The 25,600-nt window shown below is 49.9% G+C and overlaps 1 protein-coding gene and 1 long non-coding RNA gene across 2 annotated transcripts in view; both read right to left on the bottom strand.

The window, feature by feature from the left end:
* The window catches only part of Ext2 (exostosin glycosyltransferase 2), a 135,702-nt gene that overhangs the window by 94,047 nt on the left and 16,055 nt on the right, over positions 1-25,600 (bottom strand). The window contains exons 4-7 of the mRNA XM_052183056.1: positions 22,518-22,634; positions 12,382-12,577; positions 9,987-10,126; positions 5,313-5,406 (exon numbers count right to left, since the gene is read on the bottom strand). Of these exons, the coding sequence (XP_052039016.1) occupies positions 5,313-5,406; positions 9,987-10,126; positions 12,382-12,577; positions 22,518-22,634 (547 nt within the window). The remainder of the gene's footprint in view (positions 1-5,312; positions 5,407-9,986; positions 10,127-12,381; positions 12,578-22,517; positions 22,635-25,600) is intronic.
* On the bottom strand, positions 13,389-14,634 carry LOC127685649 (uncharacterized). The gene is made up of 4 exons (XR_007977899.1): positions 14,464-14,634; positions 14,123-14,308; positions 13,782-14,091; positions 13,389-13,595 (listed from the first exon to the last, which is right to left on the bottom strand). It is a non-coding gene; the product is annotated as an uncharacterized LOC127685649 (long non-coding RNA).

The following is a 25,600-nucleotide window of genomic DNA, read 5'->3' on the forward strand; positions in this document are numbered from 1 at the left end:
CAGGAGACTGCATGCTTTCTCTTGTGATTCAAGGGAGGCTGGGGTGTGAATGTGCCATTTGACTGTAACAAGACATTTAGCTGCAAATTTCCTCCTGCCCTTTAACAAACAAAGCTCATCTTGAAGACCTACCCAGAAGGCTGTCCACAGCCAACCTGCTCTGGCAACTGCTCCTGAGTGCCATCCGTCCGTCTGACCTTAGTAAACTCTAGAACTTGGATACCATCTTCCCAACCAGCTCTGGTGGGGGGGGGGGGGGAAAGGAACACCACACCCCAATATGACTTTGCCCTTATAGCCAGAGTCACAAAGCCTTACTGTGGCCCATAATCTCTCCCTGAAAAAAAAAACAATTAGGGCTTCAATAAATCAATTAACTAGTTAATTAGCAGAGGGTGTACTAAAGTCCAAGTGAGAAGCAGCTCACATCTTCTAACTGAGGAGATTGCGTTTAACATCCCTCCTGATGTGGGCCGCACAGCCAGACCCCCAACGCTGTGCTGTTCACACTGCTCTCGGGGTTTTCAGAACTTTCTACTGAGACTCTTTTCTTTGTTATGCTCTTCATCATAACTATTGACTTCCTCACAGCTTCGGCTCAGTTGAGACTGCAGCTTTGTCCATAGGTATAGCTGCTTCCAGAACCCTCTCCTTTAGGCCAACTGTAACAGTTGTGATGATTGACGACTGCACGGCACTCAGATCATAGCCTTTCTTTTATATTTAGTTTTAATTGCCCCCCAACCTCAGTGAGTACACGCCTGTGTGCGAGCATGCATATGTGTACGTGTGCGTGTCTTGTGTGCTGTCCCATGCTGGTAGAGCAAATACCTGCATTGTCACTTGAATAAAATGGTCTCCAGAGAACAGCAGTGAGGACGTGTCCCTTGAGAAGTGAGCAGTTCCTGGCACTGGGGATTTCTCAGACTTAGATCCATGGCAGGAAAACTAGTCACTTAAAAGTAGATGGAGACCCCTGCTGGCGCCAACTGCTCCTGCAGCTCCTTACGCTCCAGCTCCCACTCTCTCAGGACGATGTCAGGCCCTGGGGTCAGTTCATGCTGACCTCTCACCTGGCAGGGAGGTAGGAGGCCCAGGGATTGCAACGGGTTTTCTCCAAAAAGCATATGCCGAGATTACAAATCGACCTGAAGCTGGGCTCCAGGGAGGATTCCTTGAGGTGTGAGCAGTTTTAACACTCCGGCAAGGTGAAGCCAACTGACAGCTGTAAGCAGAAGGCAAAGGCAGTCCCAGAGCAGTGCACACCTTGGTGAGTCTCCCAAAGATCCAAACGGAAAGGCTTGGTGCTCAGACGGTGGCAGTGGAGAGCACTGTGGCCTCGGGTGAAGTGTGAGGGGTACTCAGAGTGGGTGTGCCCTTGAAGGATGCTGTGGGGCTCAACAGGCCCCATCTTGCTCTCATGACCACTTACCCCATTACATGTCCCTACCATCAACATGGTAGGTCAAACCAGTGAGCTGACAGACACTAGACATGAGCCTCCAAACCTTCTACATCTTTATAGTGACATGACACTAAGACTTTCCAAACTGAGAGGTGACATAGTACCATGGAACTAGAGGATCTCAACTAAAGCTGATGGCTCTCACCCAAGAGAACTTAGGCAATGGCAAGAGATGCTGGTAGCTGTCACGACTTGTAGGAGGGGCAGATGTTACTGGGTCCTAGACAGAGTTCAGGTTTGTCAGCCTTTATAGAAAACTGGAAATTACTTCAAGCATGTTTTCTTGGGACCAGTCCAGTTCCAAAATGGGGGGATTAGGGAACAAGAGGCCACTTGGGGAACACAAACCCTGAGGAAAGGCGGGTAGGCTGAGGGTTATTTACGTTAGAGCACCTTAGACAATTGGGGAGCAGTCCCAGCTAACACACACTGGGAATCAGGGGAGGGGTGAGGGGGAGGCAGAGGAGCCCAGAACTGGTGTGGTGGGAGGTACCCGCCAGCAGAGGTCAGGGTTCTTGTGACCTGAGGTATTCAGGGACAGAAGAGATGACCTCTTAAATATCAGTGCTGGCTGGGAAGGTAATGTTCCTTCCATTGCCAGAGACAAGACTTCCATGGAGTTAAACGGCTGTCGAGAACATGGGGGTGACTCAGCCAAGCCCCTCATTCCACAGATGATAAACTGAAAGCCTAGACCGCTCAGTGCCTGGGATGGTCACACAATTAGCACAGATGGAGCCAAGGCTCAGTGCAATCTCCAAACTCAATAACCAAGGAGCAGCATTCTTCACCTGCCCTTCCTTCATTCCGTCTCAGCTGTCCCTGTGATGCCATGCCTGCCACTGACAACTGACTGGAAGCCAGGCTTGCCCCTGGCCAGCATCTCCACCCGACCCTGCTGAGCAACCACAGGCTCCATGGGCTGTCAGGGGTACTCAGTTCCAAATGTAAGTGATCCTTTTCTTAGCGTGGGGCTGACAGGGCAGAGAGGAGACGAGACAGAGTCTGCGCCCTTCTCCCGGGTCAAGCTTCTCCTAACATTCCCACAGTAGAATCTTATGTGAGGTACAATTTTATTTAGTGGATGATTCTATAATTAATCTAGTAGACAAAGATACCATCAACTAGGGTGTAGAAGCAGAGGTGGGTAAATTTCTGAGTCCCAGGCCAGTCTGGTAGAGAGATTCTATCTAGAAATTAAAAATAACTGTTAAAAAAGACAAAAGAAGTAAATACCCGGTTGTTCAGGGGCAGCTTTCCCCAGTGCTGTAGGCTTATGGTGAAGATCTGACAATCTCCAGACAGGTTCTCAGGTTCACAAGGCTCTGATGAGGTCAACTGGGAGTAGTGACAGGAAGCCCAGAACCTCCCAGCAAGCACAAATGAGCTACGAGAAGCCAGTGGGACGCTCCCAGCATCGGGAACCTGTCGTCTGTTCTCTACAGGGGTGGCACACAGCTCTTCAGAAGGGCTTTCTGGGGCCCAGTGGAAGCAGAGCCTGATCTAAGGGTGCGGGCTGGCACCCACTCAGCAGATCCAGGCCAGTCGCTGTGTGAACAGATGCTTAGTGTCACTATCGTTTGAGGCCTGTGTTAAAGGCCTGATCCCTGACTGGCAGGATGGGGCGGGGATTAAAGCTTTTAGAACAGGAGGAGGATTGCTCAGGCCATGGGGATGCGCCCTTGAAGGACATGGTGGGGTTCTAGCCTTTTCTCTCCTCTCTTCATGCTGTTCAAGAAGTGAAATGCTCTGTTCAGCCCTATACTCCACTGTGACCTGATGTCCCTCTACCCAGTCATAGGCCACAATCTGCTGAACTATAAACCCAATCAACCCTTTTCTCCTTGTAATGTAATTATCTCCAGTATCTGTCAGACTGAATGAAAGATTACAACCCCGAAGTGCAAAGGGTGGGACCAGGCACAGCCATCTTCCCTCTCCTAAATCCCTGGATGCTGTAAAGCAGAGGAAGGCGGGGTACCCGGGAGGGCTGCGCAGAGCAAGCGTGGACAAACAGCTGGGCAGGCTGAAAATACACTCAGGAAACAAGTAGCTCTTCCTCCTGCCACAGCTGTGTGGCTGCCTGCCTTCATCCAGACAGCCAAGGGTGAGGGGACAGGCTGAAGGCATGTGGAGAGTCTCCAATTCTCTTCTTCTCACACATCTCCCTCGTGCATGTGTGTGTGTGTGTGTGTGTGTACCTGTGTGCCAGTGTGTGTGTACCTGTGTGCGTGTCTGTGTACATGTGTGTGACCGTGTATGTGTGTGTGTGCATGTGTGCCAGTGTGGTGTGTGTGCATGTGTGTGACCGTGTATGTGTGTGTGCATGTGTGCCAGTGTGTGTGTGTGTGTGTGTACCTGTGTGCCAGTGTGTGTGTACCTGTGTGCGTGTCTGTGTACATGTGTGTGACCGTGTATGTGTGTGTGTGCATGTGTGCCAGTGTGGTGTGTGTGCATGTGTGTGACCGTGTATGTGTGTGTGCATGTGTGCCAGTGTGTGTGTGTGTGTGTGTACCTGTGTGCCAGTGTGTGTGTACCTGTGTGCGTGTCTGTGTACATGTGTGTGACCGTGTATGTGTGTGTGTGCATGTGTGCCAGTGTGCGTGTGTGTGCATGTGCATGTGTGCCAGTGTGCGTGTGTGTGTGTGTACCTGTGCGCCAGTGTGTGTGCACCTGTGTGCGTGTCTGTGTACATGTGTGTGACCGTGTATGTGTGTGTGTGCATGTATGCCAGTGTGCGTGTGTGTGCATGTGCATGTGTGCCAGTGTGCGTGTGTGTGTGTGCGTGTGTGCGCGCGTGCATGTGTACGCGCACACGAGTGTGCCAGAGTATGTGTTATGTGTGTGAAGGCTAGAGGTCTATATCAGGTCTTTCCTTGATCCCTCCCTACCTTTATATATTTCTTTCTTTCTTTGCGACAAGGTCTTTCTTGCCTTAAGCCTGTCCCTAGAGTGAGTTTCAGGGTCTGCCTGTACACCTCACCAGCTCTAGAGTTATGGGTATGTGTCTCCAAGCCTGGCTTATTACATGAGTCCTAGGAATACCAACTCAGATCCGCATGCTTGCATGACATGCATTTCACTGACTGAGCCATCCCTCTGCCTCATGCAGATAATTCTGATAAAGATTAAAACATTAAAAATCCACACAAAGAAAAAGACACAGAAAGATGATCACAGCACCGAGTCCCTTTAAATGTAACGTCCCTGACACCGGCCAGGCTCCCTTAGGAGAGAGAGCAATGAGACGGAATGGGAACCCATGAGTGGGATGGGGATGCTACCCAGGCAGCCAGGGAACTGCCCAGGGAACGGTCAGCGGGGAAACAGAGGTCTGCAGACGGAGGCAGGAAAACCGTGAACGAGGAAGGAGACCACTTGTCACAAATGCTGTCTCCCTAGGACACCATCAAACCAGCATGCTGTCCCGCTTCCCTGGCTGTCTTGGTCAGTCACCTGCTATCACCTGGCACCCAACCTAAACCCACCATTAATCTAAACTAGTGGATCTCAACCTACCTAACGCTGTGACCGTTTAATACACTTCCTCATGTTGTGGTGACCCCCAACCATAAAAATATTTTTCTGCTACTTCATAACTGTAATTTTGCTAGTTATGAATAGTAATGTAAATATCTGACATCTGATATGCGACTCCAAGGGGGCTGTGCCCCACGGGTTGAAAACCACTAGTTTAAACCTTACTGAAGCACTGGCCTAATCGTGCCTTCCTGATAGCTGATACAGTGGTAGACATGGCTGAAGGCCCTCTGTGGCCAGGTCACTGCCCCGGCAGCCCGCTGCGCCCCCCTCCCCCCAGGCAGCTGTCTCAGCTTCAGCCTCTTACCTGTCTCTGCATCTCTTCAATCTGCCTTTGTGGGATGTTCTGCAGGATGCTGAACACATCGGACATCTTTTCCTCTGGAACGACCACAGAAGCCCTGGAGACAACAGCACTATTTACACTTGCACAGCCCTTTCAGAAAGCAACACTTTATGCTGTCCTTTTTCCGTCTCACAAGCAGAAACCCCAAAGCTCCTTCAGCCGTGCATCTTTCTCTGTCTGCTCTGTCCTCCCTGGAGTCACTGTCACCAACCACGACAACTTCTGTCCTGCCACAGGGCCTTTGTATGTGAAATGCTGCCTCCCAGTCCACCCTTCCTTACCCTTCTTAGTCTTACTGAAGTAACAATTCCTCCTCCATTTAGCTTCTACACAAATCCATCCACTGATTCAGCATTCACTTATGACAGACCTACTATGCACTGGGAACTGACAATTTAACAGAGAACGTCAGAAGAAAGTGAGGGGTGCGCAGGGCATGAGAAGGCCTATGGGAAGGGAGCTCCAGGCCCCGGGCTAATGAGCGAAAGGCCAGGGGAGCATGGTGCTGGGCATGGTCCAGGAACAGCTTGCTAGGAGGCCCCTGTGGCTGCCTCAGAGTAAACAGGATGGAGAAGAGTGTGAGCCAAGCAGAGAGGGGGAGGGTGGGCTGTAGTGAGGCACACACGGGACCTTGGAGGCCACGGAGGACTTGGTGCTGAGACGGGAAACCACTAGGAGGTGGAAGCGAAGTCCTGAGAAGCAGATTATGCTCCACGGGCCCACGCTGTCTGTGAGGTCAGAGAGTGACAGGAAGCAGGCGCAGGGGCAGGAAGAAGGACTGAGCCCCTGCAGAGGCGGCAGAGCGCCACAGAAGTGAAGCTGCAGAGAGACAGGCCGTCCTCTGCCCCATGCCATACAGGATTCACTCACAGGCTTGGAATAAGGATAGAGAAAGGGAGACTGGCATGGACTTCCAGAAGTGCAGTGTGCTGTGCAGAGGGTGTAACTACACTTGCAAAACCTAGCTTCTAAGACCTAGCCCGCACTCCCGCCCACTAGGTTAGCCCACCCAACGCTGTACCCAGAGCTCAGCGCGTAGGGCCTGCACACAGCCAGAACTTCATGGATAAGTGATTTTAAGTAAATGATTTTTGCAACAGATATGGGGCTGACAACCTTAAAGGATGAATTAATCTGCCATCATTGCAAAACCAGCCAGTAAGAGCTGGTTGTGTGACATCAGACCCCTGACTCCAATCGGAGTCAGCACTGAGGCTGGCCTTGACCTGAGGAAATATGCTCTCACAGCTGCTATATCACTGCTCCCCAAGGCCCTCACCAAGCCTCTCTGTGCCAGCACTGTCCAGCCAGAGTCTGACCAGTGACATTCCAGCAGCTGGAACCGTGGCTCACTGCCCTCCCATCAGTAAGTAGGGCGCATCCTTTAACAAGGCCTGTCCTCCCTCCAGGAGAACCTGAGGCTGACTGTGACTGTGAGGGTTTACAAGAAATGCCTGCAGGTTCAGATGTTTGAGCGCTGGGTTTCCAGCTGGTGGTGCCGTTGAGGAGCACAGGGGTAAGTGCAGCCTTGCTGGGGGAAGAGTGCACTGCTGGGAGTCCATGGTCCCTCCCGCTGCCAGCTCTCCTCTGCTCTGCCCTGTGCCTCTGAGTGAAGATCTGATCTCTCAGCAACCTGACCTTGCTGCCATGCCCACCCTCCACTAATGGACTCTTACCTTCTCACAGCAGTTCTGAACCTGTGGGTCACAACCCTGTAGGGGGGTGAACAACCCTTTCACAGGGGTCACATATCAGATATCTTATATATCAGACATTTATATTACAATTGTATATTTTGATAGCTTTGGTAGCAAAATTACAGTTATGAAGTAACAACAAAAATAATTTTCTGGTTGGGGTCACCACAACATGAGGAACTGTATTAAGGAAGTATTAATTGCATTAGGAAGGTTGAGGACTATAAGCCAAAATAAAACCTTTCTTCCATAAGTTGCTTTGGGTCAGGGTACCTTATCAGGAACAGAAAATGAATTAATACAGTACTGGCAAACACCAGGTGCTCAATACATGCTTCCCTGCAGGGATAAATGCTGACAGTAGCTCCTCACTTCCCTAAGATCTAAAGAAGGACTCCATATGCTTCTGTGCAAGGCGCCAGGCTCCTGCTCCTTTTCTGGGATGGCACAGCCCTCTACCCTCTACACAGACATCTGCTCAGGGTACATGGGTTGGCCATGCCAATCTAAAATGCCAAGACTCAAAATGCTTCCAAATCTGGTTTGTTGATCATCTGCAGGACACCACACATGGGAAATTCACACCACAAGACTCTGTTTCATGTACAGAATTACTAAAACTATCATGTGACTTACTTGGAGGCCACCTGCATGAGCAGTCTATGAAATATGACCTTCATGTTTAGATTTGGTTCCCTCCACGAGATGCATCATTCTATGTGTAGATATCCCAAAATCTACAACAATCCACAGTCCAAAACACTCTGGCCCTAGCATTTCAAATAAAGATGCAGAGCCTAAATCCTGCTATTCTTTACAACTAGATTCCAACCTCCTCAGAAAGAGAAACTATCCTATTATTAGATTATGAAATGCTATCATATTAACAGAAGGCTTTCTAATAAATGTAAGACGGATGATAATTTAACCAATTAGTGCTATTTAAGTTGTTCAAATGTCTTTGCTATTGTACATGGATAAATTATCACAAAGAGTTGGTAGAGAACAAAGAAATTAAGTATTTGTGGCAAAGACATTAAACTTCAATGGTCTTTCATCAAAGTCTTGTGGAAATGACACATGGGACCAGACGACGGCAACTCCTATGAATACATCCAAGCTGAATCTGCATTTGTCCGTCTGTTCTGGAATCTCCAAGCTATGGTGGAGGCAGAGTCTCCCCACTAGCAGCCAGTGGTCTGGACTGCAGGTAGGAGCCTGGATACCTGGGCGCTTCCATTCAGAATCCCTGGAATAAGGAAGGCCAGAAACTCTCCAGCTGTGTCCACACTGAGCCAGCCCGGGTGGCGGCTGCTTTATGGAAAGAGTCAGGGTGTAAGCATCTTAGGCATTGTAAGCAGTCAGTCTCTGCAGTCACTCAGCACTGCACAAGTAATATGTAATTTAAGGGACAAAACAATGATTCAGTACGTTATTTACAAAAACAGCCAGCCTGGGGTTCGGCCCACTGACTCTGAATGGCTCTAAGCCCATGTGCTAAGTCTGACTGAAGACACAGAAGCAGGAGGCTGGAGTGATAGCAGCTGGGGACACTCAGCCAGGCCCGCATGCACATATCTTGGGACTTAGGTCTAAATATGAAGATGTGTTTATGTTCTGTGCATTTGTTACACATGCAAACTGAATGTACCGTATACCACCCTTTCCACTCTTACTAATTTCAGTGGCTATAAAAAGTTCAACTTTAATATATTTGAAATGCACCGACGATTTGGGGAAGGACAGCAAGGCAATGAACAGCTGCTCCCTGGAGGATCATAGGGCTGTGCACATGAGCTCAGTGGAGCCCCTGGAGGACCGTGTCCTAGCACATGAGCTCAGTGGAGCCCCCTGGAGGACTGGAGGGCCGTGTCCTAGCACATGAGCTCAGTGAAGCCCCTGGAGGACTGGAGGGCCGTGTCCTAGCACATGAGCTCAGTGGAGCCCCTGGAGGACTGGAGGGCCGTGTCCTAGCACATGAGCTCAGTGCTGGCAACTGAACCTCTTGGCCAGTTTAGAAGCTACAAGTGATGCTCTGAAGAACTGTGCCAAGTCAGCGGACCAGGTTCAAGGCTTTTGTCACTATTGGGGACTCCAATGGTTATGTTAGTCTTGGTGTTAAGTGCTCCAAGGAAGTACTACTGCCATCTGAGGGGCCACCATGTTGGCCAAGCTTTCCATCATCCCTGTGGGGAGAGGGTCCTGGGGGAACAAGACTGGCAAGCCCCATACTGTCCCACGCAAGGTGACAGGACACTGTGTGCCACATCTCTGCCCCTAGAGGCACTGGCATTGTCTCTGTTCCTGTGCCCAAGAAGCTCCTGATAATGGCCGGTATAAATGACTGCTACAGCCAGAGGCTGCACTGCTGCCATCTCCAAGACCTACAGCTAGCTGACCCCTGACCTCTGGAAAGAGACTGTGTGTAAGAGAACTCCTTATCAGGAATTCACTGAAAAGCCACAGCAGAGTCTCCCGAGGAGCCAGGCTCCAGGTATGCTACCACATAAGGGTTTTTATACAAGAAAAATAAAATGAATTAAGTCTGTTTAAAAGAAGAAGGTGGAGGAGGAGGAGGACTGTGCCAAGCAGTGTGCAGCACTCACTCGGCTGTGGTCACTCTCAAGGTCATATTTTTTCTTATATAATGGGCTTCACTACGTTACTCTCATGCGTGTGCTCTGGGTCCTTTGATCTTATTTCTACCTCTCCCATGATTTCGAGCTGTTAAATAAAGCCAAGTATGGAACTGCACACCTGTGGCATTCTTGACAGTGCTCAAACACTTCAGGCTTTGGAATGTTTCTGACTTACAAGTTAGGCACACTCAACCTGCAGTTAGTTCTCAAACCTAGGCATGCATCACAATGGTCTGAGAGGCCTTTCTTTCCAATGTTGGCCAAGCCACCATCTACAGTTCACTAGATGGTATACCTACCTCTTCCAGTCCAGAACTTCAGAGAAAGGCAGAATGTAAGAATCTGCAATGACAACCGGGACACAGCCAGCCTGTAAGACATCACTCAGCACCGCCTGGCCCAGCCGAGCTCCTCGAAGGACCATACAAAAAGTAGCCTCCTGCAGTAACACAAGAGAGGCTGATGGTTACCAAGCATGCCTTGGATCCTTGAGCATTATGACGTTCCCCAAGCTAAGTGGTACCAAGGCATCTAGGAATGGCCAGAAGACCTCACACCTCTGAAACAGGAAACACTCAGCTGCCTGCAGAGCTCCCCACCTTAATTCTTCAGTGCAACCGCAGTGCTACTGCGACTGGTGTTCTGCACATGTTCAGAGCCAGCACCAGTCTTCCTCTGGTCAGGTGACCACACGAGGTCCTGCAGACTGGCTTCCACAGTCTGATGAACTATGCACACAAGCATGGCCTGTGGTCTCAACTCTGCCAAGCCCAACTTCAGCCCACCCTGCAATGAGGCAGAAAGGTCCCAAATCACTGCCCTCCTTTGAGTCACCAAGGCCCAGGCAATGTTTGCCTCTAGAGGGAATTCATTAAAGGTACACAGCCTTGAGAAGGCATTAAAATGATAAGCTCTATCTAGAAACAAGAAGTTCAACAAAAGTGAACTCTCAAAAAAAAAAAAAAAATCTCTTCCTCAGCCAGGCAGTGGTGGTTGTAGCACTTGGAAGGTGGAAGCAGGTGGATCTCTGAGGGCAGCCTGGTCTACAGAGTGAGTCCCAGGACAGCCAAGGCTACACAGAGAAACCTTGTCTCAAAACAAACAACAGCAAAACCACCAACATCAGAAACCTCTTCCTCACCGATTCATCTTACTCTCTATGTGAGGAATGCTGGGAAAACGGAAGCTATACAGAAAAAGCACAGGTGCCATGGGCATCGCACCCCAGAATGAGACCCTATTTCTTTTACCCCAGGTTCCCCACTTTCTGTCTCTTCAGGAGAAAATGAAGGGATTAAGAAAGAAAACACAACCTCATCTTTAAAGTCAGGAGAAAAAGCCAGGCAAAGTGGCTCCTATTGGTAATCTCAGAATTTGGGGAATGAGACAGGGGGATAATGAGTTTAAAGCCACCACATAATGAAACTGTTTTTGTTTTTTAAAATATCCTGTTGCCCCTCTCCCCCAACACAAAGTAAATGTCATTTTAAAAAAAAATCTATCTTAAAACTGATTACTGAGCCACGTGAAGGTACTGCGGGGCTGGTAAGATGACTCAGCCAATAAAGCCACCTCCTGCCAGGCCTGAAGGCCTAAGTGTGACCCCTGATGCCCACAGGGTAAAGGAGCAAAGCAACTCAGTGCAGTTGTCCTCTGACCTCCACACACTGCTCTGTGGCACGTGCATGTATACATGCAACACACACACGTACACACATGTTCACACAAAACAATGTAATAAACACTTTGTTTAAACATAGATAACATTATGGAAAGGGAAAGGAGGGAAAAACTGATGAGTCAGTCGGTGTCCCTGCGCCTCTGGATTTGATACAGAGAAGCAGCAGCTGAGGGGTGAGCCGTGCAGTGGGCCTGGGCTGCAGCTGGCCAGCCTGCCTGCCTGAGGAGCCGCCAGATGTGGACACATGCGGATCGCTCTTCCTGTCCAGACAAAGGTTACTATAAACACCGGCTGCATCTCCACCATTATCAGCCAGAAACTCCAGAGGGAGATAGCATTTCTTGGGAGAGTATTTTAACAACTTCAGAATGGACCAGCTCTCTGGAGATTTGAAAAAATTAGTAAATACATAAATATATAAAAATCTCCTTGATAGTTCTTGAGCTAACCTGTCTCAGTCTTAAATGCTTAAGTGAGCAAGGCTGGGATTCTCCTTTCCTAGCACCATGCCCTAGAAAGTCAAATATTCAGCTGTATACAGTCCCCAAGGCTCTGTGTGTGCTGTGGACGACAAACAACAGTGACTAAAACAGCCTGAATGCCCAAGGAATGCCAAGCATCTCCACCCCACCCCACCCCACCCCCATGGGCTGCTGTTGTCTAGAGATGCAGCGGGCACCTTACAGAAGGTCCCTTCTCAGTGCCTGCCCATCAACACCGGCTAAAGCAAGAAGCATTTGTGCGCTTGGCTTATACAGCTCCTTGGAAAGCCAGAGGATTTGCATTTTGAAGTACAGGGAGTATCCAAAAGGATTTCTAACCTTTACAGAGCAAGCATCCCTACACAACATAAACACATGGTCACTCAGGCTCCCTGTGGTCTACCCCTCCAGTGAGGAGCCACATGCATCTTCTCCCCTGGGGTAAGACCCCTCTTACTTATGGGCAGCAGCTCCTGGGACTGGAGTCAGTGTCAGCCCACCGAGCCTGGAGAGCTCTCGAGTGGCACTCACCTGCAGCACCTGGGGGTAATCGAAGACCTGCTGTTGGTGGCAGCGCTTTCGGACAGAGAGGGTGCCCTCCGAGAGATTGGTGCATTTGTCCAGGACTAACACCGACTCTTTGTGTTTTGCCTGGAGGGCTTCTAGTTCCTCTCTGTACTCAGGGTGGATGGTGATCTGAGAGGACAGCAGGAAGTACCGCCGGGGACTGGAGGGGAGAAGAAAGGGCACTTGGATCAGTCAGTTGGTCAGAAGAAGTTTAACACAGGACTTCCATCAACAGGTATTTGTTGGCTGGTCTCAACATATACCATCCATTTTCAAAATTATTCTATGCCACACTACTGGATATTTAAAACATTATATACTATATAAGAACAAGGTATGGGTCACTTGCATTCTGAAATATGGAATCACAAAATTTTTTATTTATGCAAAAGCTCTCTATTTTTTTTTTTTCTTTTTGAGACAGGGTCTCACTATCTGGGCCTGAGTGACCTGGAACTTGCTCTGTAAGCCAGATGGCCTCAATCTCACAGATACCTGCAGAGGCCTCCTGAGTGCTGGGATTAAAGACGTGTGCAACCATGCCCAGCAGAAACAGTTCTTAATATGTGAAAAGTGCTCATGGCATGCTAAGCCTACAGCACATGCTATAAACACAGATATGTATACACAGAGAGAAAACAGGCTGATTACTTGGACAGAACAGTGAAAAGTTACCCTTTATTAAACCTGAGTCCGAGGTCTGAGGAAACACTGAAGGCTGGCTGGATTCTTCAAATGGGGAAAGGGAGTCCCCTTGATGGGTGGAGGGAGTCCCCTTGATGGGTGGAGAGAGTCCCCTTGATGGGTGGAGGGAGTCCCCTTGATGGGTGGAGAGAGTCCCCTTGATGGGTGGCAGTGCCACACAGCATGTCCCACAGCAGCAGCAGCAGCAGCACACCTGCTATGTAGGAACTCTGGGGAACTGCACACCTATGCCGTGTAACTCTGGGGAGCTGCACACCTATGCCGTGTAACTCTGGGGAACTGCACACCTATGCCGTGTAACTCTGGGGAACTGCACACCTATGCCGTGTAACTCTGGGGAACTGCACACCTATGCCGTGTAACTCTGGGGAACTGCACACCTATGCCGTGTAACTCTGGGGAACTGCACACCTATGCCGTGTAACTCTGGGGAACTGCACACCTATGCCGTGTAACTCTGGGGAACTGCACACCTATGCCGTGTAACTCTGCGGAACTGCACACCTATGCCGTGTAACTCTGCGGAACTGCACACCTATGCCGTGTAACTCTGCGGAACTGCACACCTATGCCGTGTAACTCTGCGGAACTGCACACCTATGCCGTGTAACTCTGGGGAACTGCACACCTATGCCATGTAACTCTGCGGAACTGCACACCTATGCCGTGTAACTCTGGGGAACTGCACACCTATGCCGTGTAACTCTGGGGAACTGCACACCTATGCCGTGTAACTCTGGGGAACTGCACACCTATGCCGTGTAACTCTGGGGAACTGCACACCTATGCCGTGTAACTCTGGGGAACTGCACACCTATGCCGTGTAACTCTGGGGAACTGCACACCTATGCCGTGTAACTCTGGGGAACTGCACACCTATGCCGTGTAACTCTGGGGAACTGCACACCTATGCCGTGTAACTCTGGGGAACTGCACACCTATGCCGTGTAACTCTGGGGAACTGCACACCTATGCCGTGTAACTCTGGGGAGCTGCACACCTATGCCGTGTAACTCTGGGGAACTGCACACCTATGCCGTGTAACTCTGGGGAACTGCACACCTATGCCGTGTAACTCTGGGGAACTGCACACCTATGCCGTGTAACTCTGGGGAACTGCACACCTATGCCGTGTAACTCTGGGGAACTGCACACCTATGCCGTGTAACTCTGGGGAACTGCACACCTATGCCGTGTAACTCTGGGGAGCTGCACACCTATGCCGTGTAACTCTGGGGAGCTGCACACCTATGCCGTGTAACTCTGGGGAGCTGCACACCTATGCCGTGTAACTCTGGGGAACTGCACACCTATGCCGTGTAACTCTGGGGAGCTGCACACCTATGCCGTGTAACTCTGGGGAACTGCACACCTATGCCGTGTAACTCTGGGGAACTGCACACCTATGCCGTGTAACTCTGGGGAACTGCACACCTATGCCGTGTAACTCTGGGGAACTGCACACCTATGCCGTGTAACTCTGGGGAACTGCACACCTATGCCGTGTAACTCTGGGGAACTGCGCACCTATGCTGTGTAACTCTGGGGAACTGCACACCTATGCCGTGTAACTCTGGGGAACTGCACACCTATGCTGTGTAGGGACTCTGCAACAAGTCTTTATTCCCAAAGCCACATGGGCTAGAAAGGAAGCTAAAAACCATAAACAGAAAACTAAGCAATAACAACAACAAAAAAAACTATCCTAACCACCACATAGGACCTATCTTAACCTTTAGGGCAGAAGGATGCAGAAAAAATCCAGAATAAAGAAAGACACCAAAGTGTGTTGCAGGTCTCCAAAGACACAATGGTGTGAGCATGGGGTACATGTTAGACGTCCCAGATACTCAGGAGGCTGAGGCAGGAGGTGACTGATCATGGGCCTTGAGTTCATCAACAGATTCATCCATGTGTAGATTTAGGATCCATGAATTATATAGCGAGTTACTTAGCAGGTAAAGGTGCTTGCTACCAAGCCCAGCGACCTGGGATGACCCTGGAACCCACATGGTAGGAAGAGAACCAACTCTCATTAAGTACCTTCTTACTGCCACATGTGCACTGTGGCACACACCGCACCACAGCGTCCTGCTTCAGCAGAGGTCCCAAAGTGAGTGGACCACACATGGACTGAAGCCTCTGAAACCACAAGCTACCCCTTCCCCAAAGCAAACAAGACTGAAGAGTCAGAAAGGCTGCTATCAGAGGATGTGGGAGACTAGACAGCGCTTCCCTAGGTTAGCCGCCTACAGTACAGAGCAGGCAGGACACGGGGAGGGGCTCTGAAGGCCAGGAGATCACCACCAAAGAGAAAATGCATAAAGCAGGTTCTGAGAGAACAGACACCCCATCCCTGCTAACCCTGAAAAGCAGTGCAGTGCCACATACATCCTGCTCAGACTGGTAAAGTCAGAGAAAACTCAAGAGCTGTGTGTTTTGCGCACAGCTAACAAAGTCCACCCAGTCCTGTGAATGTCTTTTCTAACTGCAGAGAACCTTAGACACATACCCACAGAAACTGGGGTGACCCTCCCCGAACACAAAGCTTTGGGTTCAAAGTTCACGCCAGTGAGGAAAGGCATACAGAACAGAGGATGTATGACCTGGACATCTAAAATGGTTAGATACAGAGGATCACGAGCCAGAAGGGAACTGTGACTGCGGAAGGCCAGAGCAGAGTGGCCCTGAAGTGCTGGGTGGAGCCGGAGCCAAGTGTGGTAGGACACACAGCAATCCCAGCACAAAGGAGCCGAGGCAGAGGGTGGCATGTTCAAGGCCAGCCTGAACTACGTAGCAAGAACCTTCTCTCAAAATTCCATAAACCTAGAGCTGAGGCAGAGAGGGCTCAGGCAGGATGTGCTCACCACATAACCCCGGGGCCTGGGTTAATCCTCAGTGTCACTAGTGCTGACGGCACAGGCCTGTGTGTGCTCCCAGAGCTGCGGGTGTGAAGACAGGAGGACCTCTGCGGCTTGTTGGCCAGCCGGCCTAGCATAATTAATCACTCCAGCTTCCCCAAGAGGGTGGACACCATTCCTGAGGATGACACCCGAGGTCATCTCTGGCACGCATGCACATGTATGCATACAAGCTCACACCCACACAAACACATACACAGGCACGGTGCTATACAGATTCAGAAATAAACAGGTGTTAATAAGTGGTTCTCAAAGGAACCCAGCGAGGAAGGACAGGATTTTACTGCTGCACTAGAGCTCTGCTCTCTGTGCCCCACAAGCCTTCCCAGTACAAACGTGCTGACGAGAGCAGGACTCCACAGCACCCCCCCAACACACACACCCGGCCAGCATGAGCAGGACTCCACAGGCCTCTCCCGGCCGGCATGACCATGACTCTAGCTGCCTCTCTCCCATCCATCGGGACCGTGCCCGCTTTAGTTTTAATTCTGCAAAAATTCCAGGTAGATTTGTTTTTCTTCTGAGCACTAAAGGTGGCTGTGACTCTCATGTTTCCTCTTAGCCCCGCTGATCTAAGTGAAAGCCAAATCATGCTGAGAACTCAATGTCTCCCTCACAAACAAGGGATGTAGAGTCCCAATTTAGTTACTTTTAGAAGGAAAATGACAAGAATTCCAGCTAGTTCCACATGGCTGTGAGAAGCAGCTATCAATAGCAACAAGTTTCATTTTTCCCATTGAAAAAACTTTAATATAAAAATAAAACTAGTGTTGCTCTGCTGGACAGCCCCCAGGAGACGTGGGAATTCCCTGAGAAACACCTCTCATAGAGGGAGGACCCCAGCATGCTGCCGCCAGGGCCCCTCCCTGCCTTCCCCAGGGAAGAGGACCATGAGGCCAAAGACTGTCTTTGCTTTTACTCTGGAGGGATGAAGAGGAGTGTCCGTTATAAGAGCAACATTGCACTGTAGGCGTGGCTCTGAGGTGGCCAGGGAGGTGAGCCCTTGGCTTTCTGGGGCCACCATGAAGACAGTAGAGTCTCTCACAGGTTACTGAACCACAGAATTTTAAAACTAATTTCAACCTCAAGTGATCTTAAATTCCACGTAGTCATACATAGAAATCAAAAAGATCAAATTACCAGTAAATACAACGACAGCGAAAAGCTCCAAAATTAATCATCTTAAAGTGGTCTCCGGCTTTTCAGAGTTCGCCCACCACTGGGCTTCAGTGTTCTCATCCCTGGTTAAATCCGGAGTGAGTGATGGAGTCCTGAGCCAATGAGACAGCAGCTGGATGAGCGCAGGGCAGATCACAGTGAGTTAAGGACCAGTCCTCACAGGCTCAGGCTTGGCCCAGTGTTTCTCAAGTTTCTCAGCCACAGCCCTGAGGATGTTTGGGGCCGTTTACTCCATGTGATGGTGGGACCCTGTGCAGAGGGGTTAGCATGGCAGGCCTGCTGCTGTCCTGTGAAGTTCTGATAGGTTGGCTTGTTGACTGGTGTCTGGGAACTTGGATTGGGGATAGTTCCCATCACCCACAGAACTGGTAAGAAGGGTTCACTGTGCCCAAAACATACAAACAAGACTGTCTGTGCCAGGCAGGGCCAGCCTATCCCATGCTACATTAACATGCCAAATTGAAGATCCTGGGTACATGACTAAAACTTGCTTGCTCTACAGGAACCAAATGGCCCCCACAGACCACCCACTCGGAATGTAACCAGACCCGGCCTAGGAACAGGGTGAAGTAGTTCCCCTAGCCTCTGAATTCCCTATGAGAATTGTTTGTGAAGAGTTGGGGGTTTCAGCACATGCCTGTAATCCTAGCACTTGGAAGGCAGAGTTGGGAGAATTGCCACAAATTCAAGGCCAGCCTGGTCTGTAAAGTGAATTCCAGATCAGCCTGAATTATAGAAAAAGAGCCTCTCTTAAAAGAATCATCTGTAAAGTGTGCATAGAGAGGGGCCCATACCTATAACCCTAGCAGGTAAAAAGGAGAGATTATAAATTGGAGGCCAGCCTGGACTATATAGTGAAACTCTCCAAAACAGCAAGGGCTATGGATGTGTGGATTTGCAGCAGAACTTCCCTAGCACACAAAAGGCCTTGGGTTCAATCTCAAACCCTGCAGGAGGAGGGGGTGGGGGGGGGTGAGGAGGCAAAGAATATCTTTGATATTTTCATTTTGATAATAAAAATAGTATATTTTATTTTGTTTATATTTAATGATGGATATTAATTTAAAAACTTTAATACCTGTTAAGGTTTAAACATTCCTAACAAAATTTATGCTGACATTTTTATTTTTTATTTTTTGTTCTGTTTTTTGTTTTTGTTGACAGGATTTTTCTGTGTATCCTGGATGTCCTAAAACTCACTCTAGACCAGTCTGGCCACTAACTTACAGAGATCTGCCTGCCTCCACCTCTCCGCCTCTTCACCTCTCTGCCTCTGCCCTTCTGCGCCTCTGCGCCTCTGCTTCTGCCTCTGCCTCTGCCTCTCTGCCTCTCTGCCTCCCCCTCTCTGCCTCTCTGCCTCTGCCACTCTGCCTCTCTGCCTTTCCCTCTCTGCCTCTCCCTCTCTGCCTCTGCCTCCTGAGTGCTGGGGTTAAAGCCACCACCGCCTGACTCATGCTGAAATTTAACTCGCTCTTTGAAGAGTGAAGAAGGTGGAGACATCCAAGTATGGTCTGTGGAGGTGAGACCCCTGGTAGGGGCTTAGTTAAATGAGGCCATCAGGATGGGGCCCTCACCCAGTGGGTCTGCAGCTCTATAAGAAAAGAGGAAGAGGCCAAGATAGGAGTGTCTGCCTCACTGTGTGATGCCGGGTACTAGCTGGATATGCTACAGGGACCACCCAGCATGAAAGCCTTGCCAAACACAGCTGCTTGTCCTGACACCCCAGCCCTTAAATAAAAGGAGAAATAAGCCTTTATGCTTTACAAAACACTCATCTATGATACTCAGGGCAACAGAAAGCAATGAGGTACAGGGACCAACCCCACAGTCATACAGTGCCAGACAAAGCAGAGCTACGGCAGCAGCTGCAGTGGGAAGATGTTTATCCTTTATTACCTGCTTGGAGATTTTCATGAGTTTTGGGGAAACGCTAGGTCATGCATCTGTATGAGATGAAGACAGAGGAGCCTGACAGATGCGTCATGAAGAGAAGCTCCCGGGTGGTTCAAACAGAAGCCACACTAAAGCGGAGCCCACTGTCACTCAGTGAGCCTATGGACTTGCCGAACCCATTGATCCTGGATAACTCCACATTCACATCAGAGAAACACCCTTCTAGCATGGTAAATTAGAGATACAAATGTTATGAGTTTGGTCAACTAATGTAAGCCATTAGGTTTTATAGTTATATAAGCACCTGGAGTTTAGACTGGCCTTTTTAATAATGTGTATAGGATGATGGTATGTGCACATGAGTGCAGTGTCCATGGAGGCCAGAAGAGGGCACCAGACTCCTATACCTCAAGTTACAGGCGGCCATGAACTGCCCAAAGTGGGTGAACTTATGTTCTCTAAAAGAACAGTATGTAATTTTCACCAATGAACCATCTCTCCAGAATCAATGTTTTAAAACTATATTGTGTTGTATCAAAAATAACTAAAATGTAAGGGCTCTGAGTTTAAAAAAAAGGTGGCAAAGTTAGAGAACTTAGTTCACCTACTTCAAAATGTAGTACGAAGCTCTAGTAGCCGAGTCAGTGAGGCACTTCCACAGGACTGACACAGAGGCAAGGGCAGACAATCCAAGGGAGAGGGAGAGGGAGAGGGAGAGGAGGAGGGAGAGGGAGGGGGGAAGGAGAGGCCTCTTTTCCAGCCAGGTAAATCTCAACAAGGGCCTAAGAATTCACGCACAGTGCTGAGAGCACTGGACACGTGGGAGGATGGTCTGCATCCCGCACAGCTGCTCAAAGCACATCACAAGCCCAAAACCACAGAAACTCTTAAAAGAAAACATCTGTAAATCTACCAGAAGCTTGATACTGCAATGGTTTCTCCTTTTAATATTGTCATTTACATCAAAAGTACAATAATTTAAGCAAACAATCGGATAAACTGGGGCCTGGGAGGCATTCAGGCAGGAAAGAGCTTGCAGAGAAAACAAAAGGACCTCAGTTCAGTGCCCAGCACGCATGTGAAGCACTGTGTGGCGGCATGCACCTGCAGTCCTGCTGCTGGGGAGATACACAGGGGACTCCAGAGGCTCCCTGGCCAGCCAGACTCCATGGCCTGCGGGACCCCAGGTTCAGTGACACCCTGTCTCAAACGTAAGGTTTGCAAGCACAAGGAGAGCAAGAGGACAACATCTGAGTTCAGCCTCAGGCCTCCAAATGCCACCCCTAACCCATGGAGAAAGACAGTGAGACAGACAGACAGAAAGGAACGCAGAGAGCAAGACAGACAGACAGACAGGGAGAGGGAGGGAAGGAAATTGTACTTCATTAAAAGTAGAATCTTTTGCACCTTAAAGGTCACTCACTATCAAGAAAATAATAGCAGCTTACAGAACAGGAGAGAATATTTGCAAATCACACACCCAATAAGGCAGCCATGCCTGGAGTATATAATAATTCTTAAAGTTCTACAATAAGGAGACAATTCAATTTCAAATGAGCAAATAATATGAGCAGACATTTTTCCAAAGCAGTCATATAAACGGCCATAGCCTGAGAAGAGACACACAGCAACACAGTCACTAAGGAAACACAACGTGTGGCAACAGTGAGACCGTGCCCACCACGTGCCCCAGGGTGACCTGAGTCAAAGCCCGGGCGACGGCAGAGCTGCGAAGGCCACAGGACTGGACACCTCAGACAGGGCGGGTACACAGTGCCGCAGCCCTGGGAACTGGCCTGGCGCCCCCACTGCCACAGGGCTCAGCGACGCCTCTCGCAGGGTAAAGTCGGGGAACTGAAAACACAGGCTCCCACAGATCTGAAAGTCCATGGCAGTATTCATACAGCTAAACATTAGAAATAACCACAACTGCCATCCACGGATGACGGACAGGGTGAGTCAAACCTGCGGCAGACACACAATGAAGCAGTCAACGGGGAGAGAAAACCCATTCTGGCCAGCAAAGGATGCTCCAATCACCAGTGCACTGAGCTCCCACCGTGAAACCACTTCTAAAGCACTTTGTCTCCAGCAAAGAAAGGGTTAGACGTAAGGCCCACGCGTGCAAGCACGTAAGGCCCACGCATGCAAGCACGTAAAGCCCACACGTAAGGCCCATGCGTGCAAGCACATAAGGCCCACACGTAAGGCCCACGCGTGCCTGCAAGCGGACTGTTCTCCTTACTCCACAGATGAAAATAGAAGACAACTAGATGCCAAGCCCACTTCTGTGGTTAAAGAGCAGACCTGGCCTGTGCTCCATTGCTCTGGCAAAATCCAAAGACCAAAGAGGACAGGCTTCCCACAAGTCATGATGCCACTGCACAAGTGTCCCTAGGAAAGTGCAGCCTGCAGTGGGACACAACAAGGGACTAGGTTTCAGGGCGAAGAAAGAGTGGCCACCATCCCTAAGCAAGCACTTTCGGGATGTTACAATGGCAGAGATGGGGACAGGGATTCCCAGGCAGGCCTAGAGAGATGCCTTGGTTCGTAAAATACCTGCTATGCAAACTGTGCACCTGGGTTCAGAGCCCCTGAGACACGGCAGAAAGCCAGCATGGTGGCATGTGTCTAGGGCCCAGCAGGGTGGGAGGCTGGGGGATGGATGGACTGAGGGGTGGAGACAAGGGGATGGATCTCTGAAGTTCACTGGGTAGACAGCCCAGCTAGGTCTGAGAGCTTCTGGTTCTGTCTCAGAAAAAACAAAAACTGAAGAGCAATTGAGGACAGATACCTGAGGGCCACCTTTACCTATACACACACACACACACACACACACACACACACACACACACACAAACACACACACACACACAAACACACACACACACACAAACACACACACACACAAACGCACACACACACACGCTTCTAAGAGAGGAAAAGTTTACAGGAAAACAGGGAGAGCAAAGCCTAGCTAAAAGCTGAGGGGCAGTCCCTGGGGAGCAGACTCCCCAGACTCCCTTACAGCCGTTCGTGGGTGTGGCTTTATCTGGAAAGCACTGGAAGGCAGGACCAGGCTGGATGGGAGGGACACTAGGATCTGGGACACAAAACAAGGCATCACTTAGCACCCCAAAGGAGACGGCAGTGAGTCGAGCAGGCAGAGCCAAGGCGCACCTCTGACATGGACAGACTTGCTAATTCGCTTCTAAGGCAGAGAGGGAGGGGTCCAGGATACTATAAATTTCTATTTTGTGAAATTAGCAGACAGCCCTGGGGCTCCCTATACTGAGAGCAGGCCAGTGTCTGGAGCAGACACTGGCTTCCAGGGGACCCCCACACGGAGCACCGCCAGCACCCACAATCTGTGACAGCATGCTGGCCGCTGAGCTACCTTACCCTGGTCCTTTCTCTGGGAGCGCCATCTCAGCTGACAGTGGGCTAAAAACAGGAATGCTGACGTCGTAGCCCTGTCGGTAAGTCCAGGTGGAAAAGCCGCCACCAGCCAGCAGTGCCCTGTGGGAAAAGACTCCGTTAAACACTGAGGAAGAAAGGTCCTCCTGAGAAGTGCCAGGGGAAGGGATGGCCACGGCTGAGCTTGATAAACACCGCAGACAATGTGAGAGCCCCTGTGCCTACGCAGCACTGAGACAACCCTAACTCCCGCACACCGCCCAGGCATCCTCCGCTGCCTAAAGTCTTTCCTTACTGTCTATCAAACAAAAGTTCTAAATGTGTGTGTGTGTGTGTGTGTGTGTGTGTCTGCCTGCACCAGTGCATGAGCCGTAGCACATGTGTAGAAGTCAGAGAACAAGTTGTGAATTTGGTTTCTCCATTCACGATGTGGGTTCCGGAGCTGGACCTCAGGTCATCAGGCTGGTGGCAAGCCCCTCACTCACTGACCTACCTTGTCAGTCTGTGTCTCTTGCCTCCATGGAAAGCCAACTTTATCCTTTTTACACGTTTATTATTTGTGTGTTGTGTGTTTTGCCTGCATGTATGGCCACACACCACTTATGTGCAGTACCGACAGAGGCCAGAAGAGGGCATTAGATTGCGTGGGATTAGAGCTCTATGGATGGTTGTAAGCAGCCACGAGGCTGGAAGGACTCAATCCCAGGCCCTCTGCAAGAGCAGCAGTACTCTCACCAGCCTCCACACTCTATCCTCAGCACACCCACAGCAATGGGAGTAAGAGCAGGTCTAGGGAGGAGGCAGTCACTTCTCACTCTCCTGGAATCTCACAAGCCTGCAGACAGGGAGAGCAGAGGTGCCCAGCAGGTATCACACGTCACAGGACATCAGCCAGACTCTCCAGGCAAGCAGCTATCCCTCTGCTGTCCTAGGGCTGTGTCACCCTCCCGGCCTCCACCAGCTCCCACTGCCCCACCCAGCCTGGGCCTTATGAATCCACTCCCAGACGGACAGGGAAGCAGAGTCCAGCTGCACCTCAGAGCCTCCCTTGGAGTTTGTGGGCACTAGCATTCTTTCTCCTTAATCAGAAAACACTAACCACATGTTTTAGCTGGATCTAGCAAGTGTGACAATGACACTTCATCAGACAAAGGAAGCAGGTGTGGGTCACAACCACCTTTGGCTGTTCTGTCCCAGGGCCCCAACCCATCGAAAGCACTTTCTGGGGTGATTTTGCTAGTTGCACACACCTTGGAGTCTGAGTAAACACAATGTCTGAACTGAGAAACCACATTTTTTTCAATACTGATTACTACCAATCCCCTCCACACCCTGATGACAACTTATACTCGCTTCTAATGACCAGTTTTAAGCTCAGAGATTTTCAAGCCACCCTTGAAAATCTCACTGTTTGCTTAAGCACTGAAAGCAAGAGCAGGCGAGTGGGTAACTAGCAGGCTCAGAACCTCTCCAGCTGCCTGTCTACGTCTAAGATGTAATGATATCCTCAGTACCAGCACATGAGCTGATGTTTTCCTAATTAACATGCAACACTGAATCCATCCAATGTGAACTTGGGCAGCTTCCATGGCTGTGATGGCAAGCAGACCCTGCAGGGCTCAGGGCCGCTGTGCAGAGAAGCAGACATGCGTGCTACAGACAGGCACCAGGTAACACAGGTAAGGCAGCACTGTGGGTGGTCAGGCTGTTACCTGCAGCCCCACAGGGAAGGGGAGTGTGGAGTATGTTTCCTTTCTCACATCAACATTCACTGTTATCCAGTTATGATGTCATTGTGGCCCCAAACACATTATTAAATTGTGGGGGGAGGGGCAGGTATGCAGAGGCAGGGAAGTGTGTCTGAAGCCAGCCTCTGTCACACACCCATACACACACAAACATAGACACTGGCCATCTCCCCTTGTGATCTCAGAAAGAATTCTGATATCAGGTCAAACTGGCCTCGGGCCAGGTGTGTCCTGAGGACCCTGCTGGAAGCCCAGCCTCTTGAGCAGAGGGGTCCTCATGGCACTGCAAAGCGGCGTGCCAGCCGCCCTCAGGTCTCGGACACATGTTTCGTATTGACAGCAGAGGGAATTCGTATTGATGGCAGAGGGAATTTCTGAGCAGGACATTCTGTTTCCCTACCACAGATCCCCAAACAGGAGCTCATTTCCAGAAGAGATGGAATCGAAACCTTGTGGCCTGGAACTCTGACTTGATGATCCTGCTGGTGGCCAGCCAAGGGGCCGATCAGGCAGGTCTGCACGGGCTTCCCGACTCTAGAACAGCACCCTGCCACCAGTGCTGAGCCCACCACCTCCTGACTCCCATCCACACAGGCCTCCTACCCTGAGCTTTCAGTGCCAAACACAGAAGCCTAGTAGTTGGTCATTTATTTTGTTCAGCAGGCTTTGGTGGCACAACACGCCTTTAATCCCAGCACTTGGGAGGCAGAGACTGGCAAATTCAAGGCCAGTCTGGTCTCCATAATGAGACTCTGTCTCAAGATAAATATAAATAAATAAAAATAAAACAACAATAAAAAGAAATCCTGTTGAACAGAGCTTGGTGGTACACACAAGTAACCCCAGTTCAGGAACCTGTGGTTGCAGATTGTAAGTTTCAGGCTTGTCTGGACTACAGAGAAAAGACATCTCAAAATAACTCCTACTTCCTGGCCGGAGTGATGGCAGTGCAGTTCTCACTGTTGGCAGTACCGGTGCAGCACTCACTGCTGGCAGTACCGGTGCAGCACTCACTGTTGGCAGTACTGATGTCAATGAGTGCTTACTTTTCTTACAGTAGACCAGGCTCAGGCCTCGCACACACAGCTGACTGGAACCCCACTTCCAGGAGATCCTGTGCCCTCTGGTTTCCAGGGCACTCGCTCACATGAAGTACACATAAACTTATCCAGGCACACACATACACACTTAAATAAAAAGAAATCATTTTCCAAGTGCTGTTACTGTCTTAGGTATGATGATAATGTTAGAGTTAATGCAGAGATCCCTATGGCGATCCTGTATATGGAATGATATGAGGTCTGGAATTCGCTTCTAGAT

This window comes from Apodemus sylvaticus, chromosome 5 (assembly GCF_947179515.1).
Source record: "Apodemus sylvaticus chromosome 5, mApoSyl1.1, whole genome shotgun sequence".
Classification (NCBI taxonomy): domain Eukaryota; kingdom Metazoa; phylum Chordata; class Mammalia; order Rodentia; family Muridae; genus Apodemus; species Apodemus sylvaticus.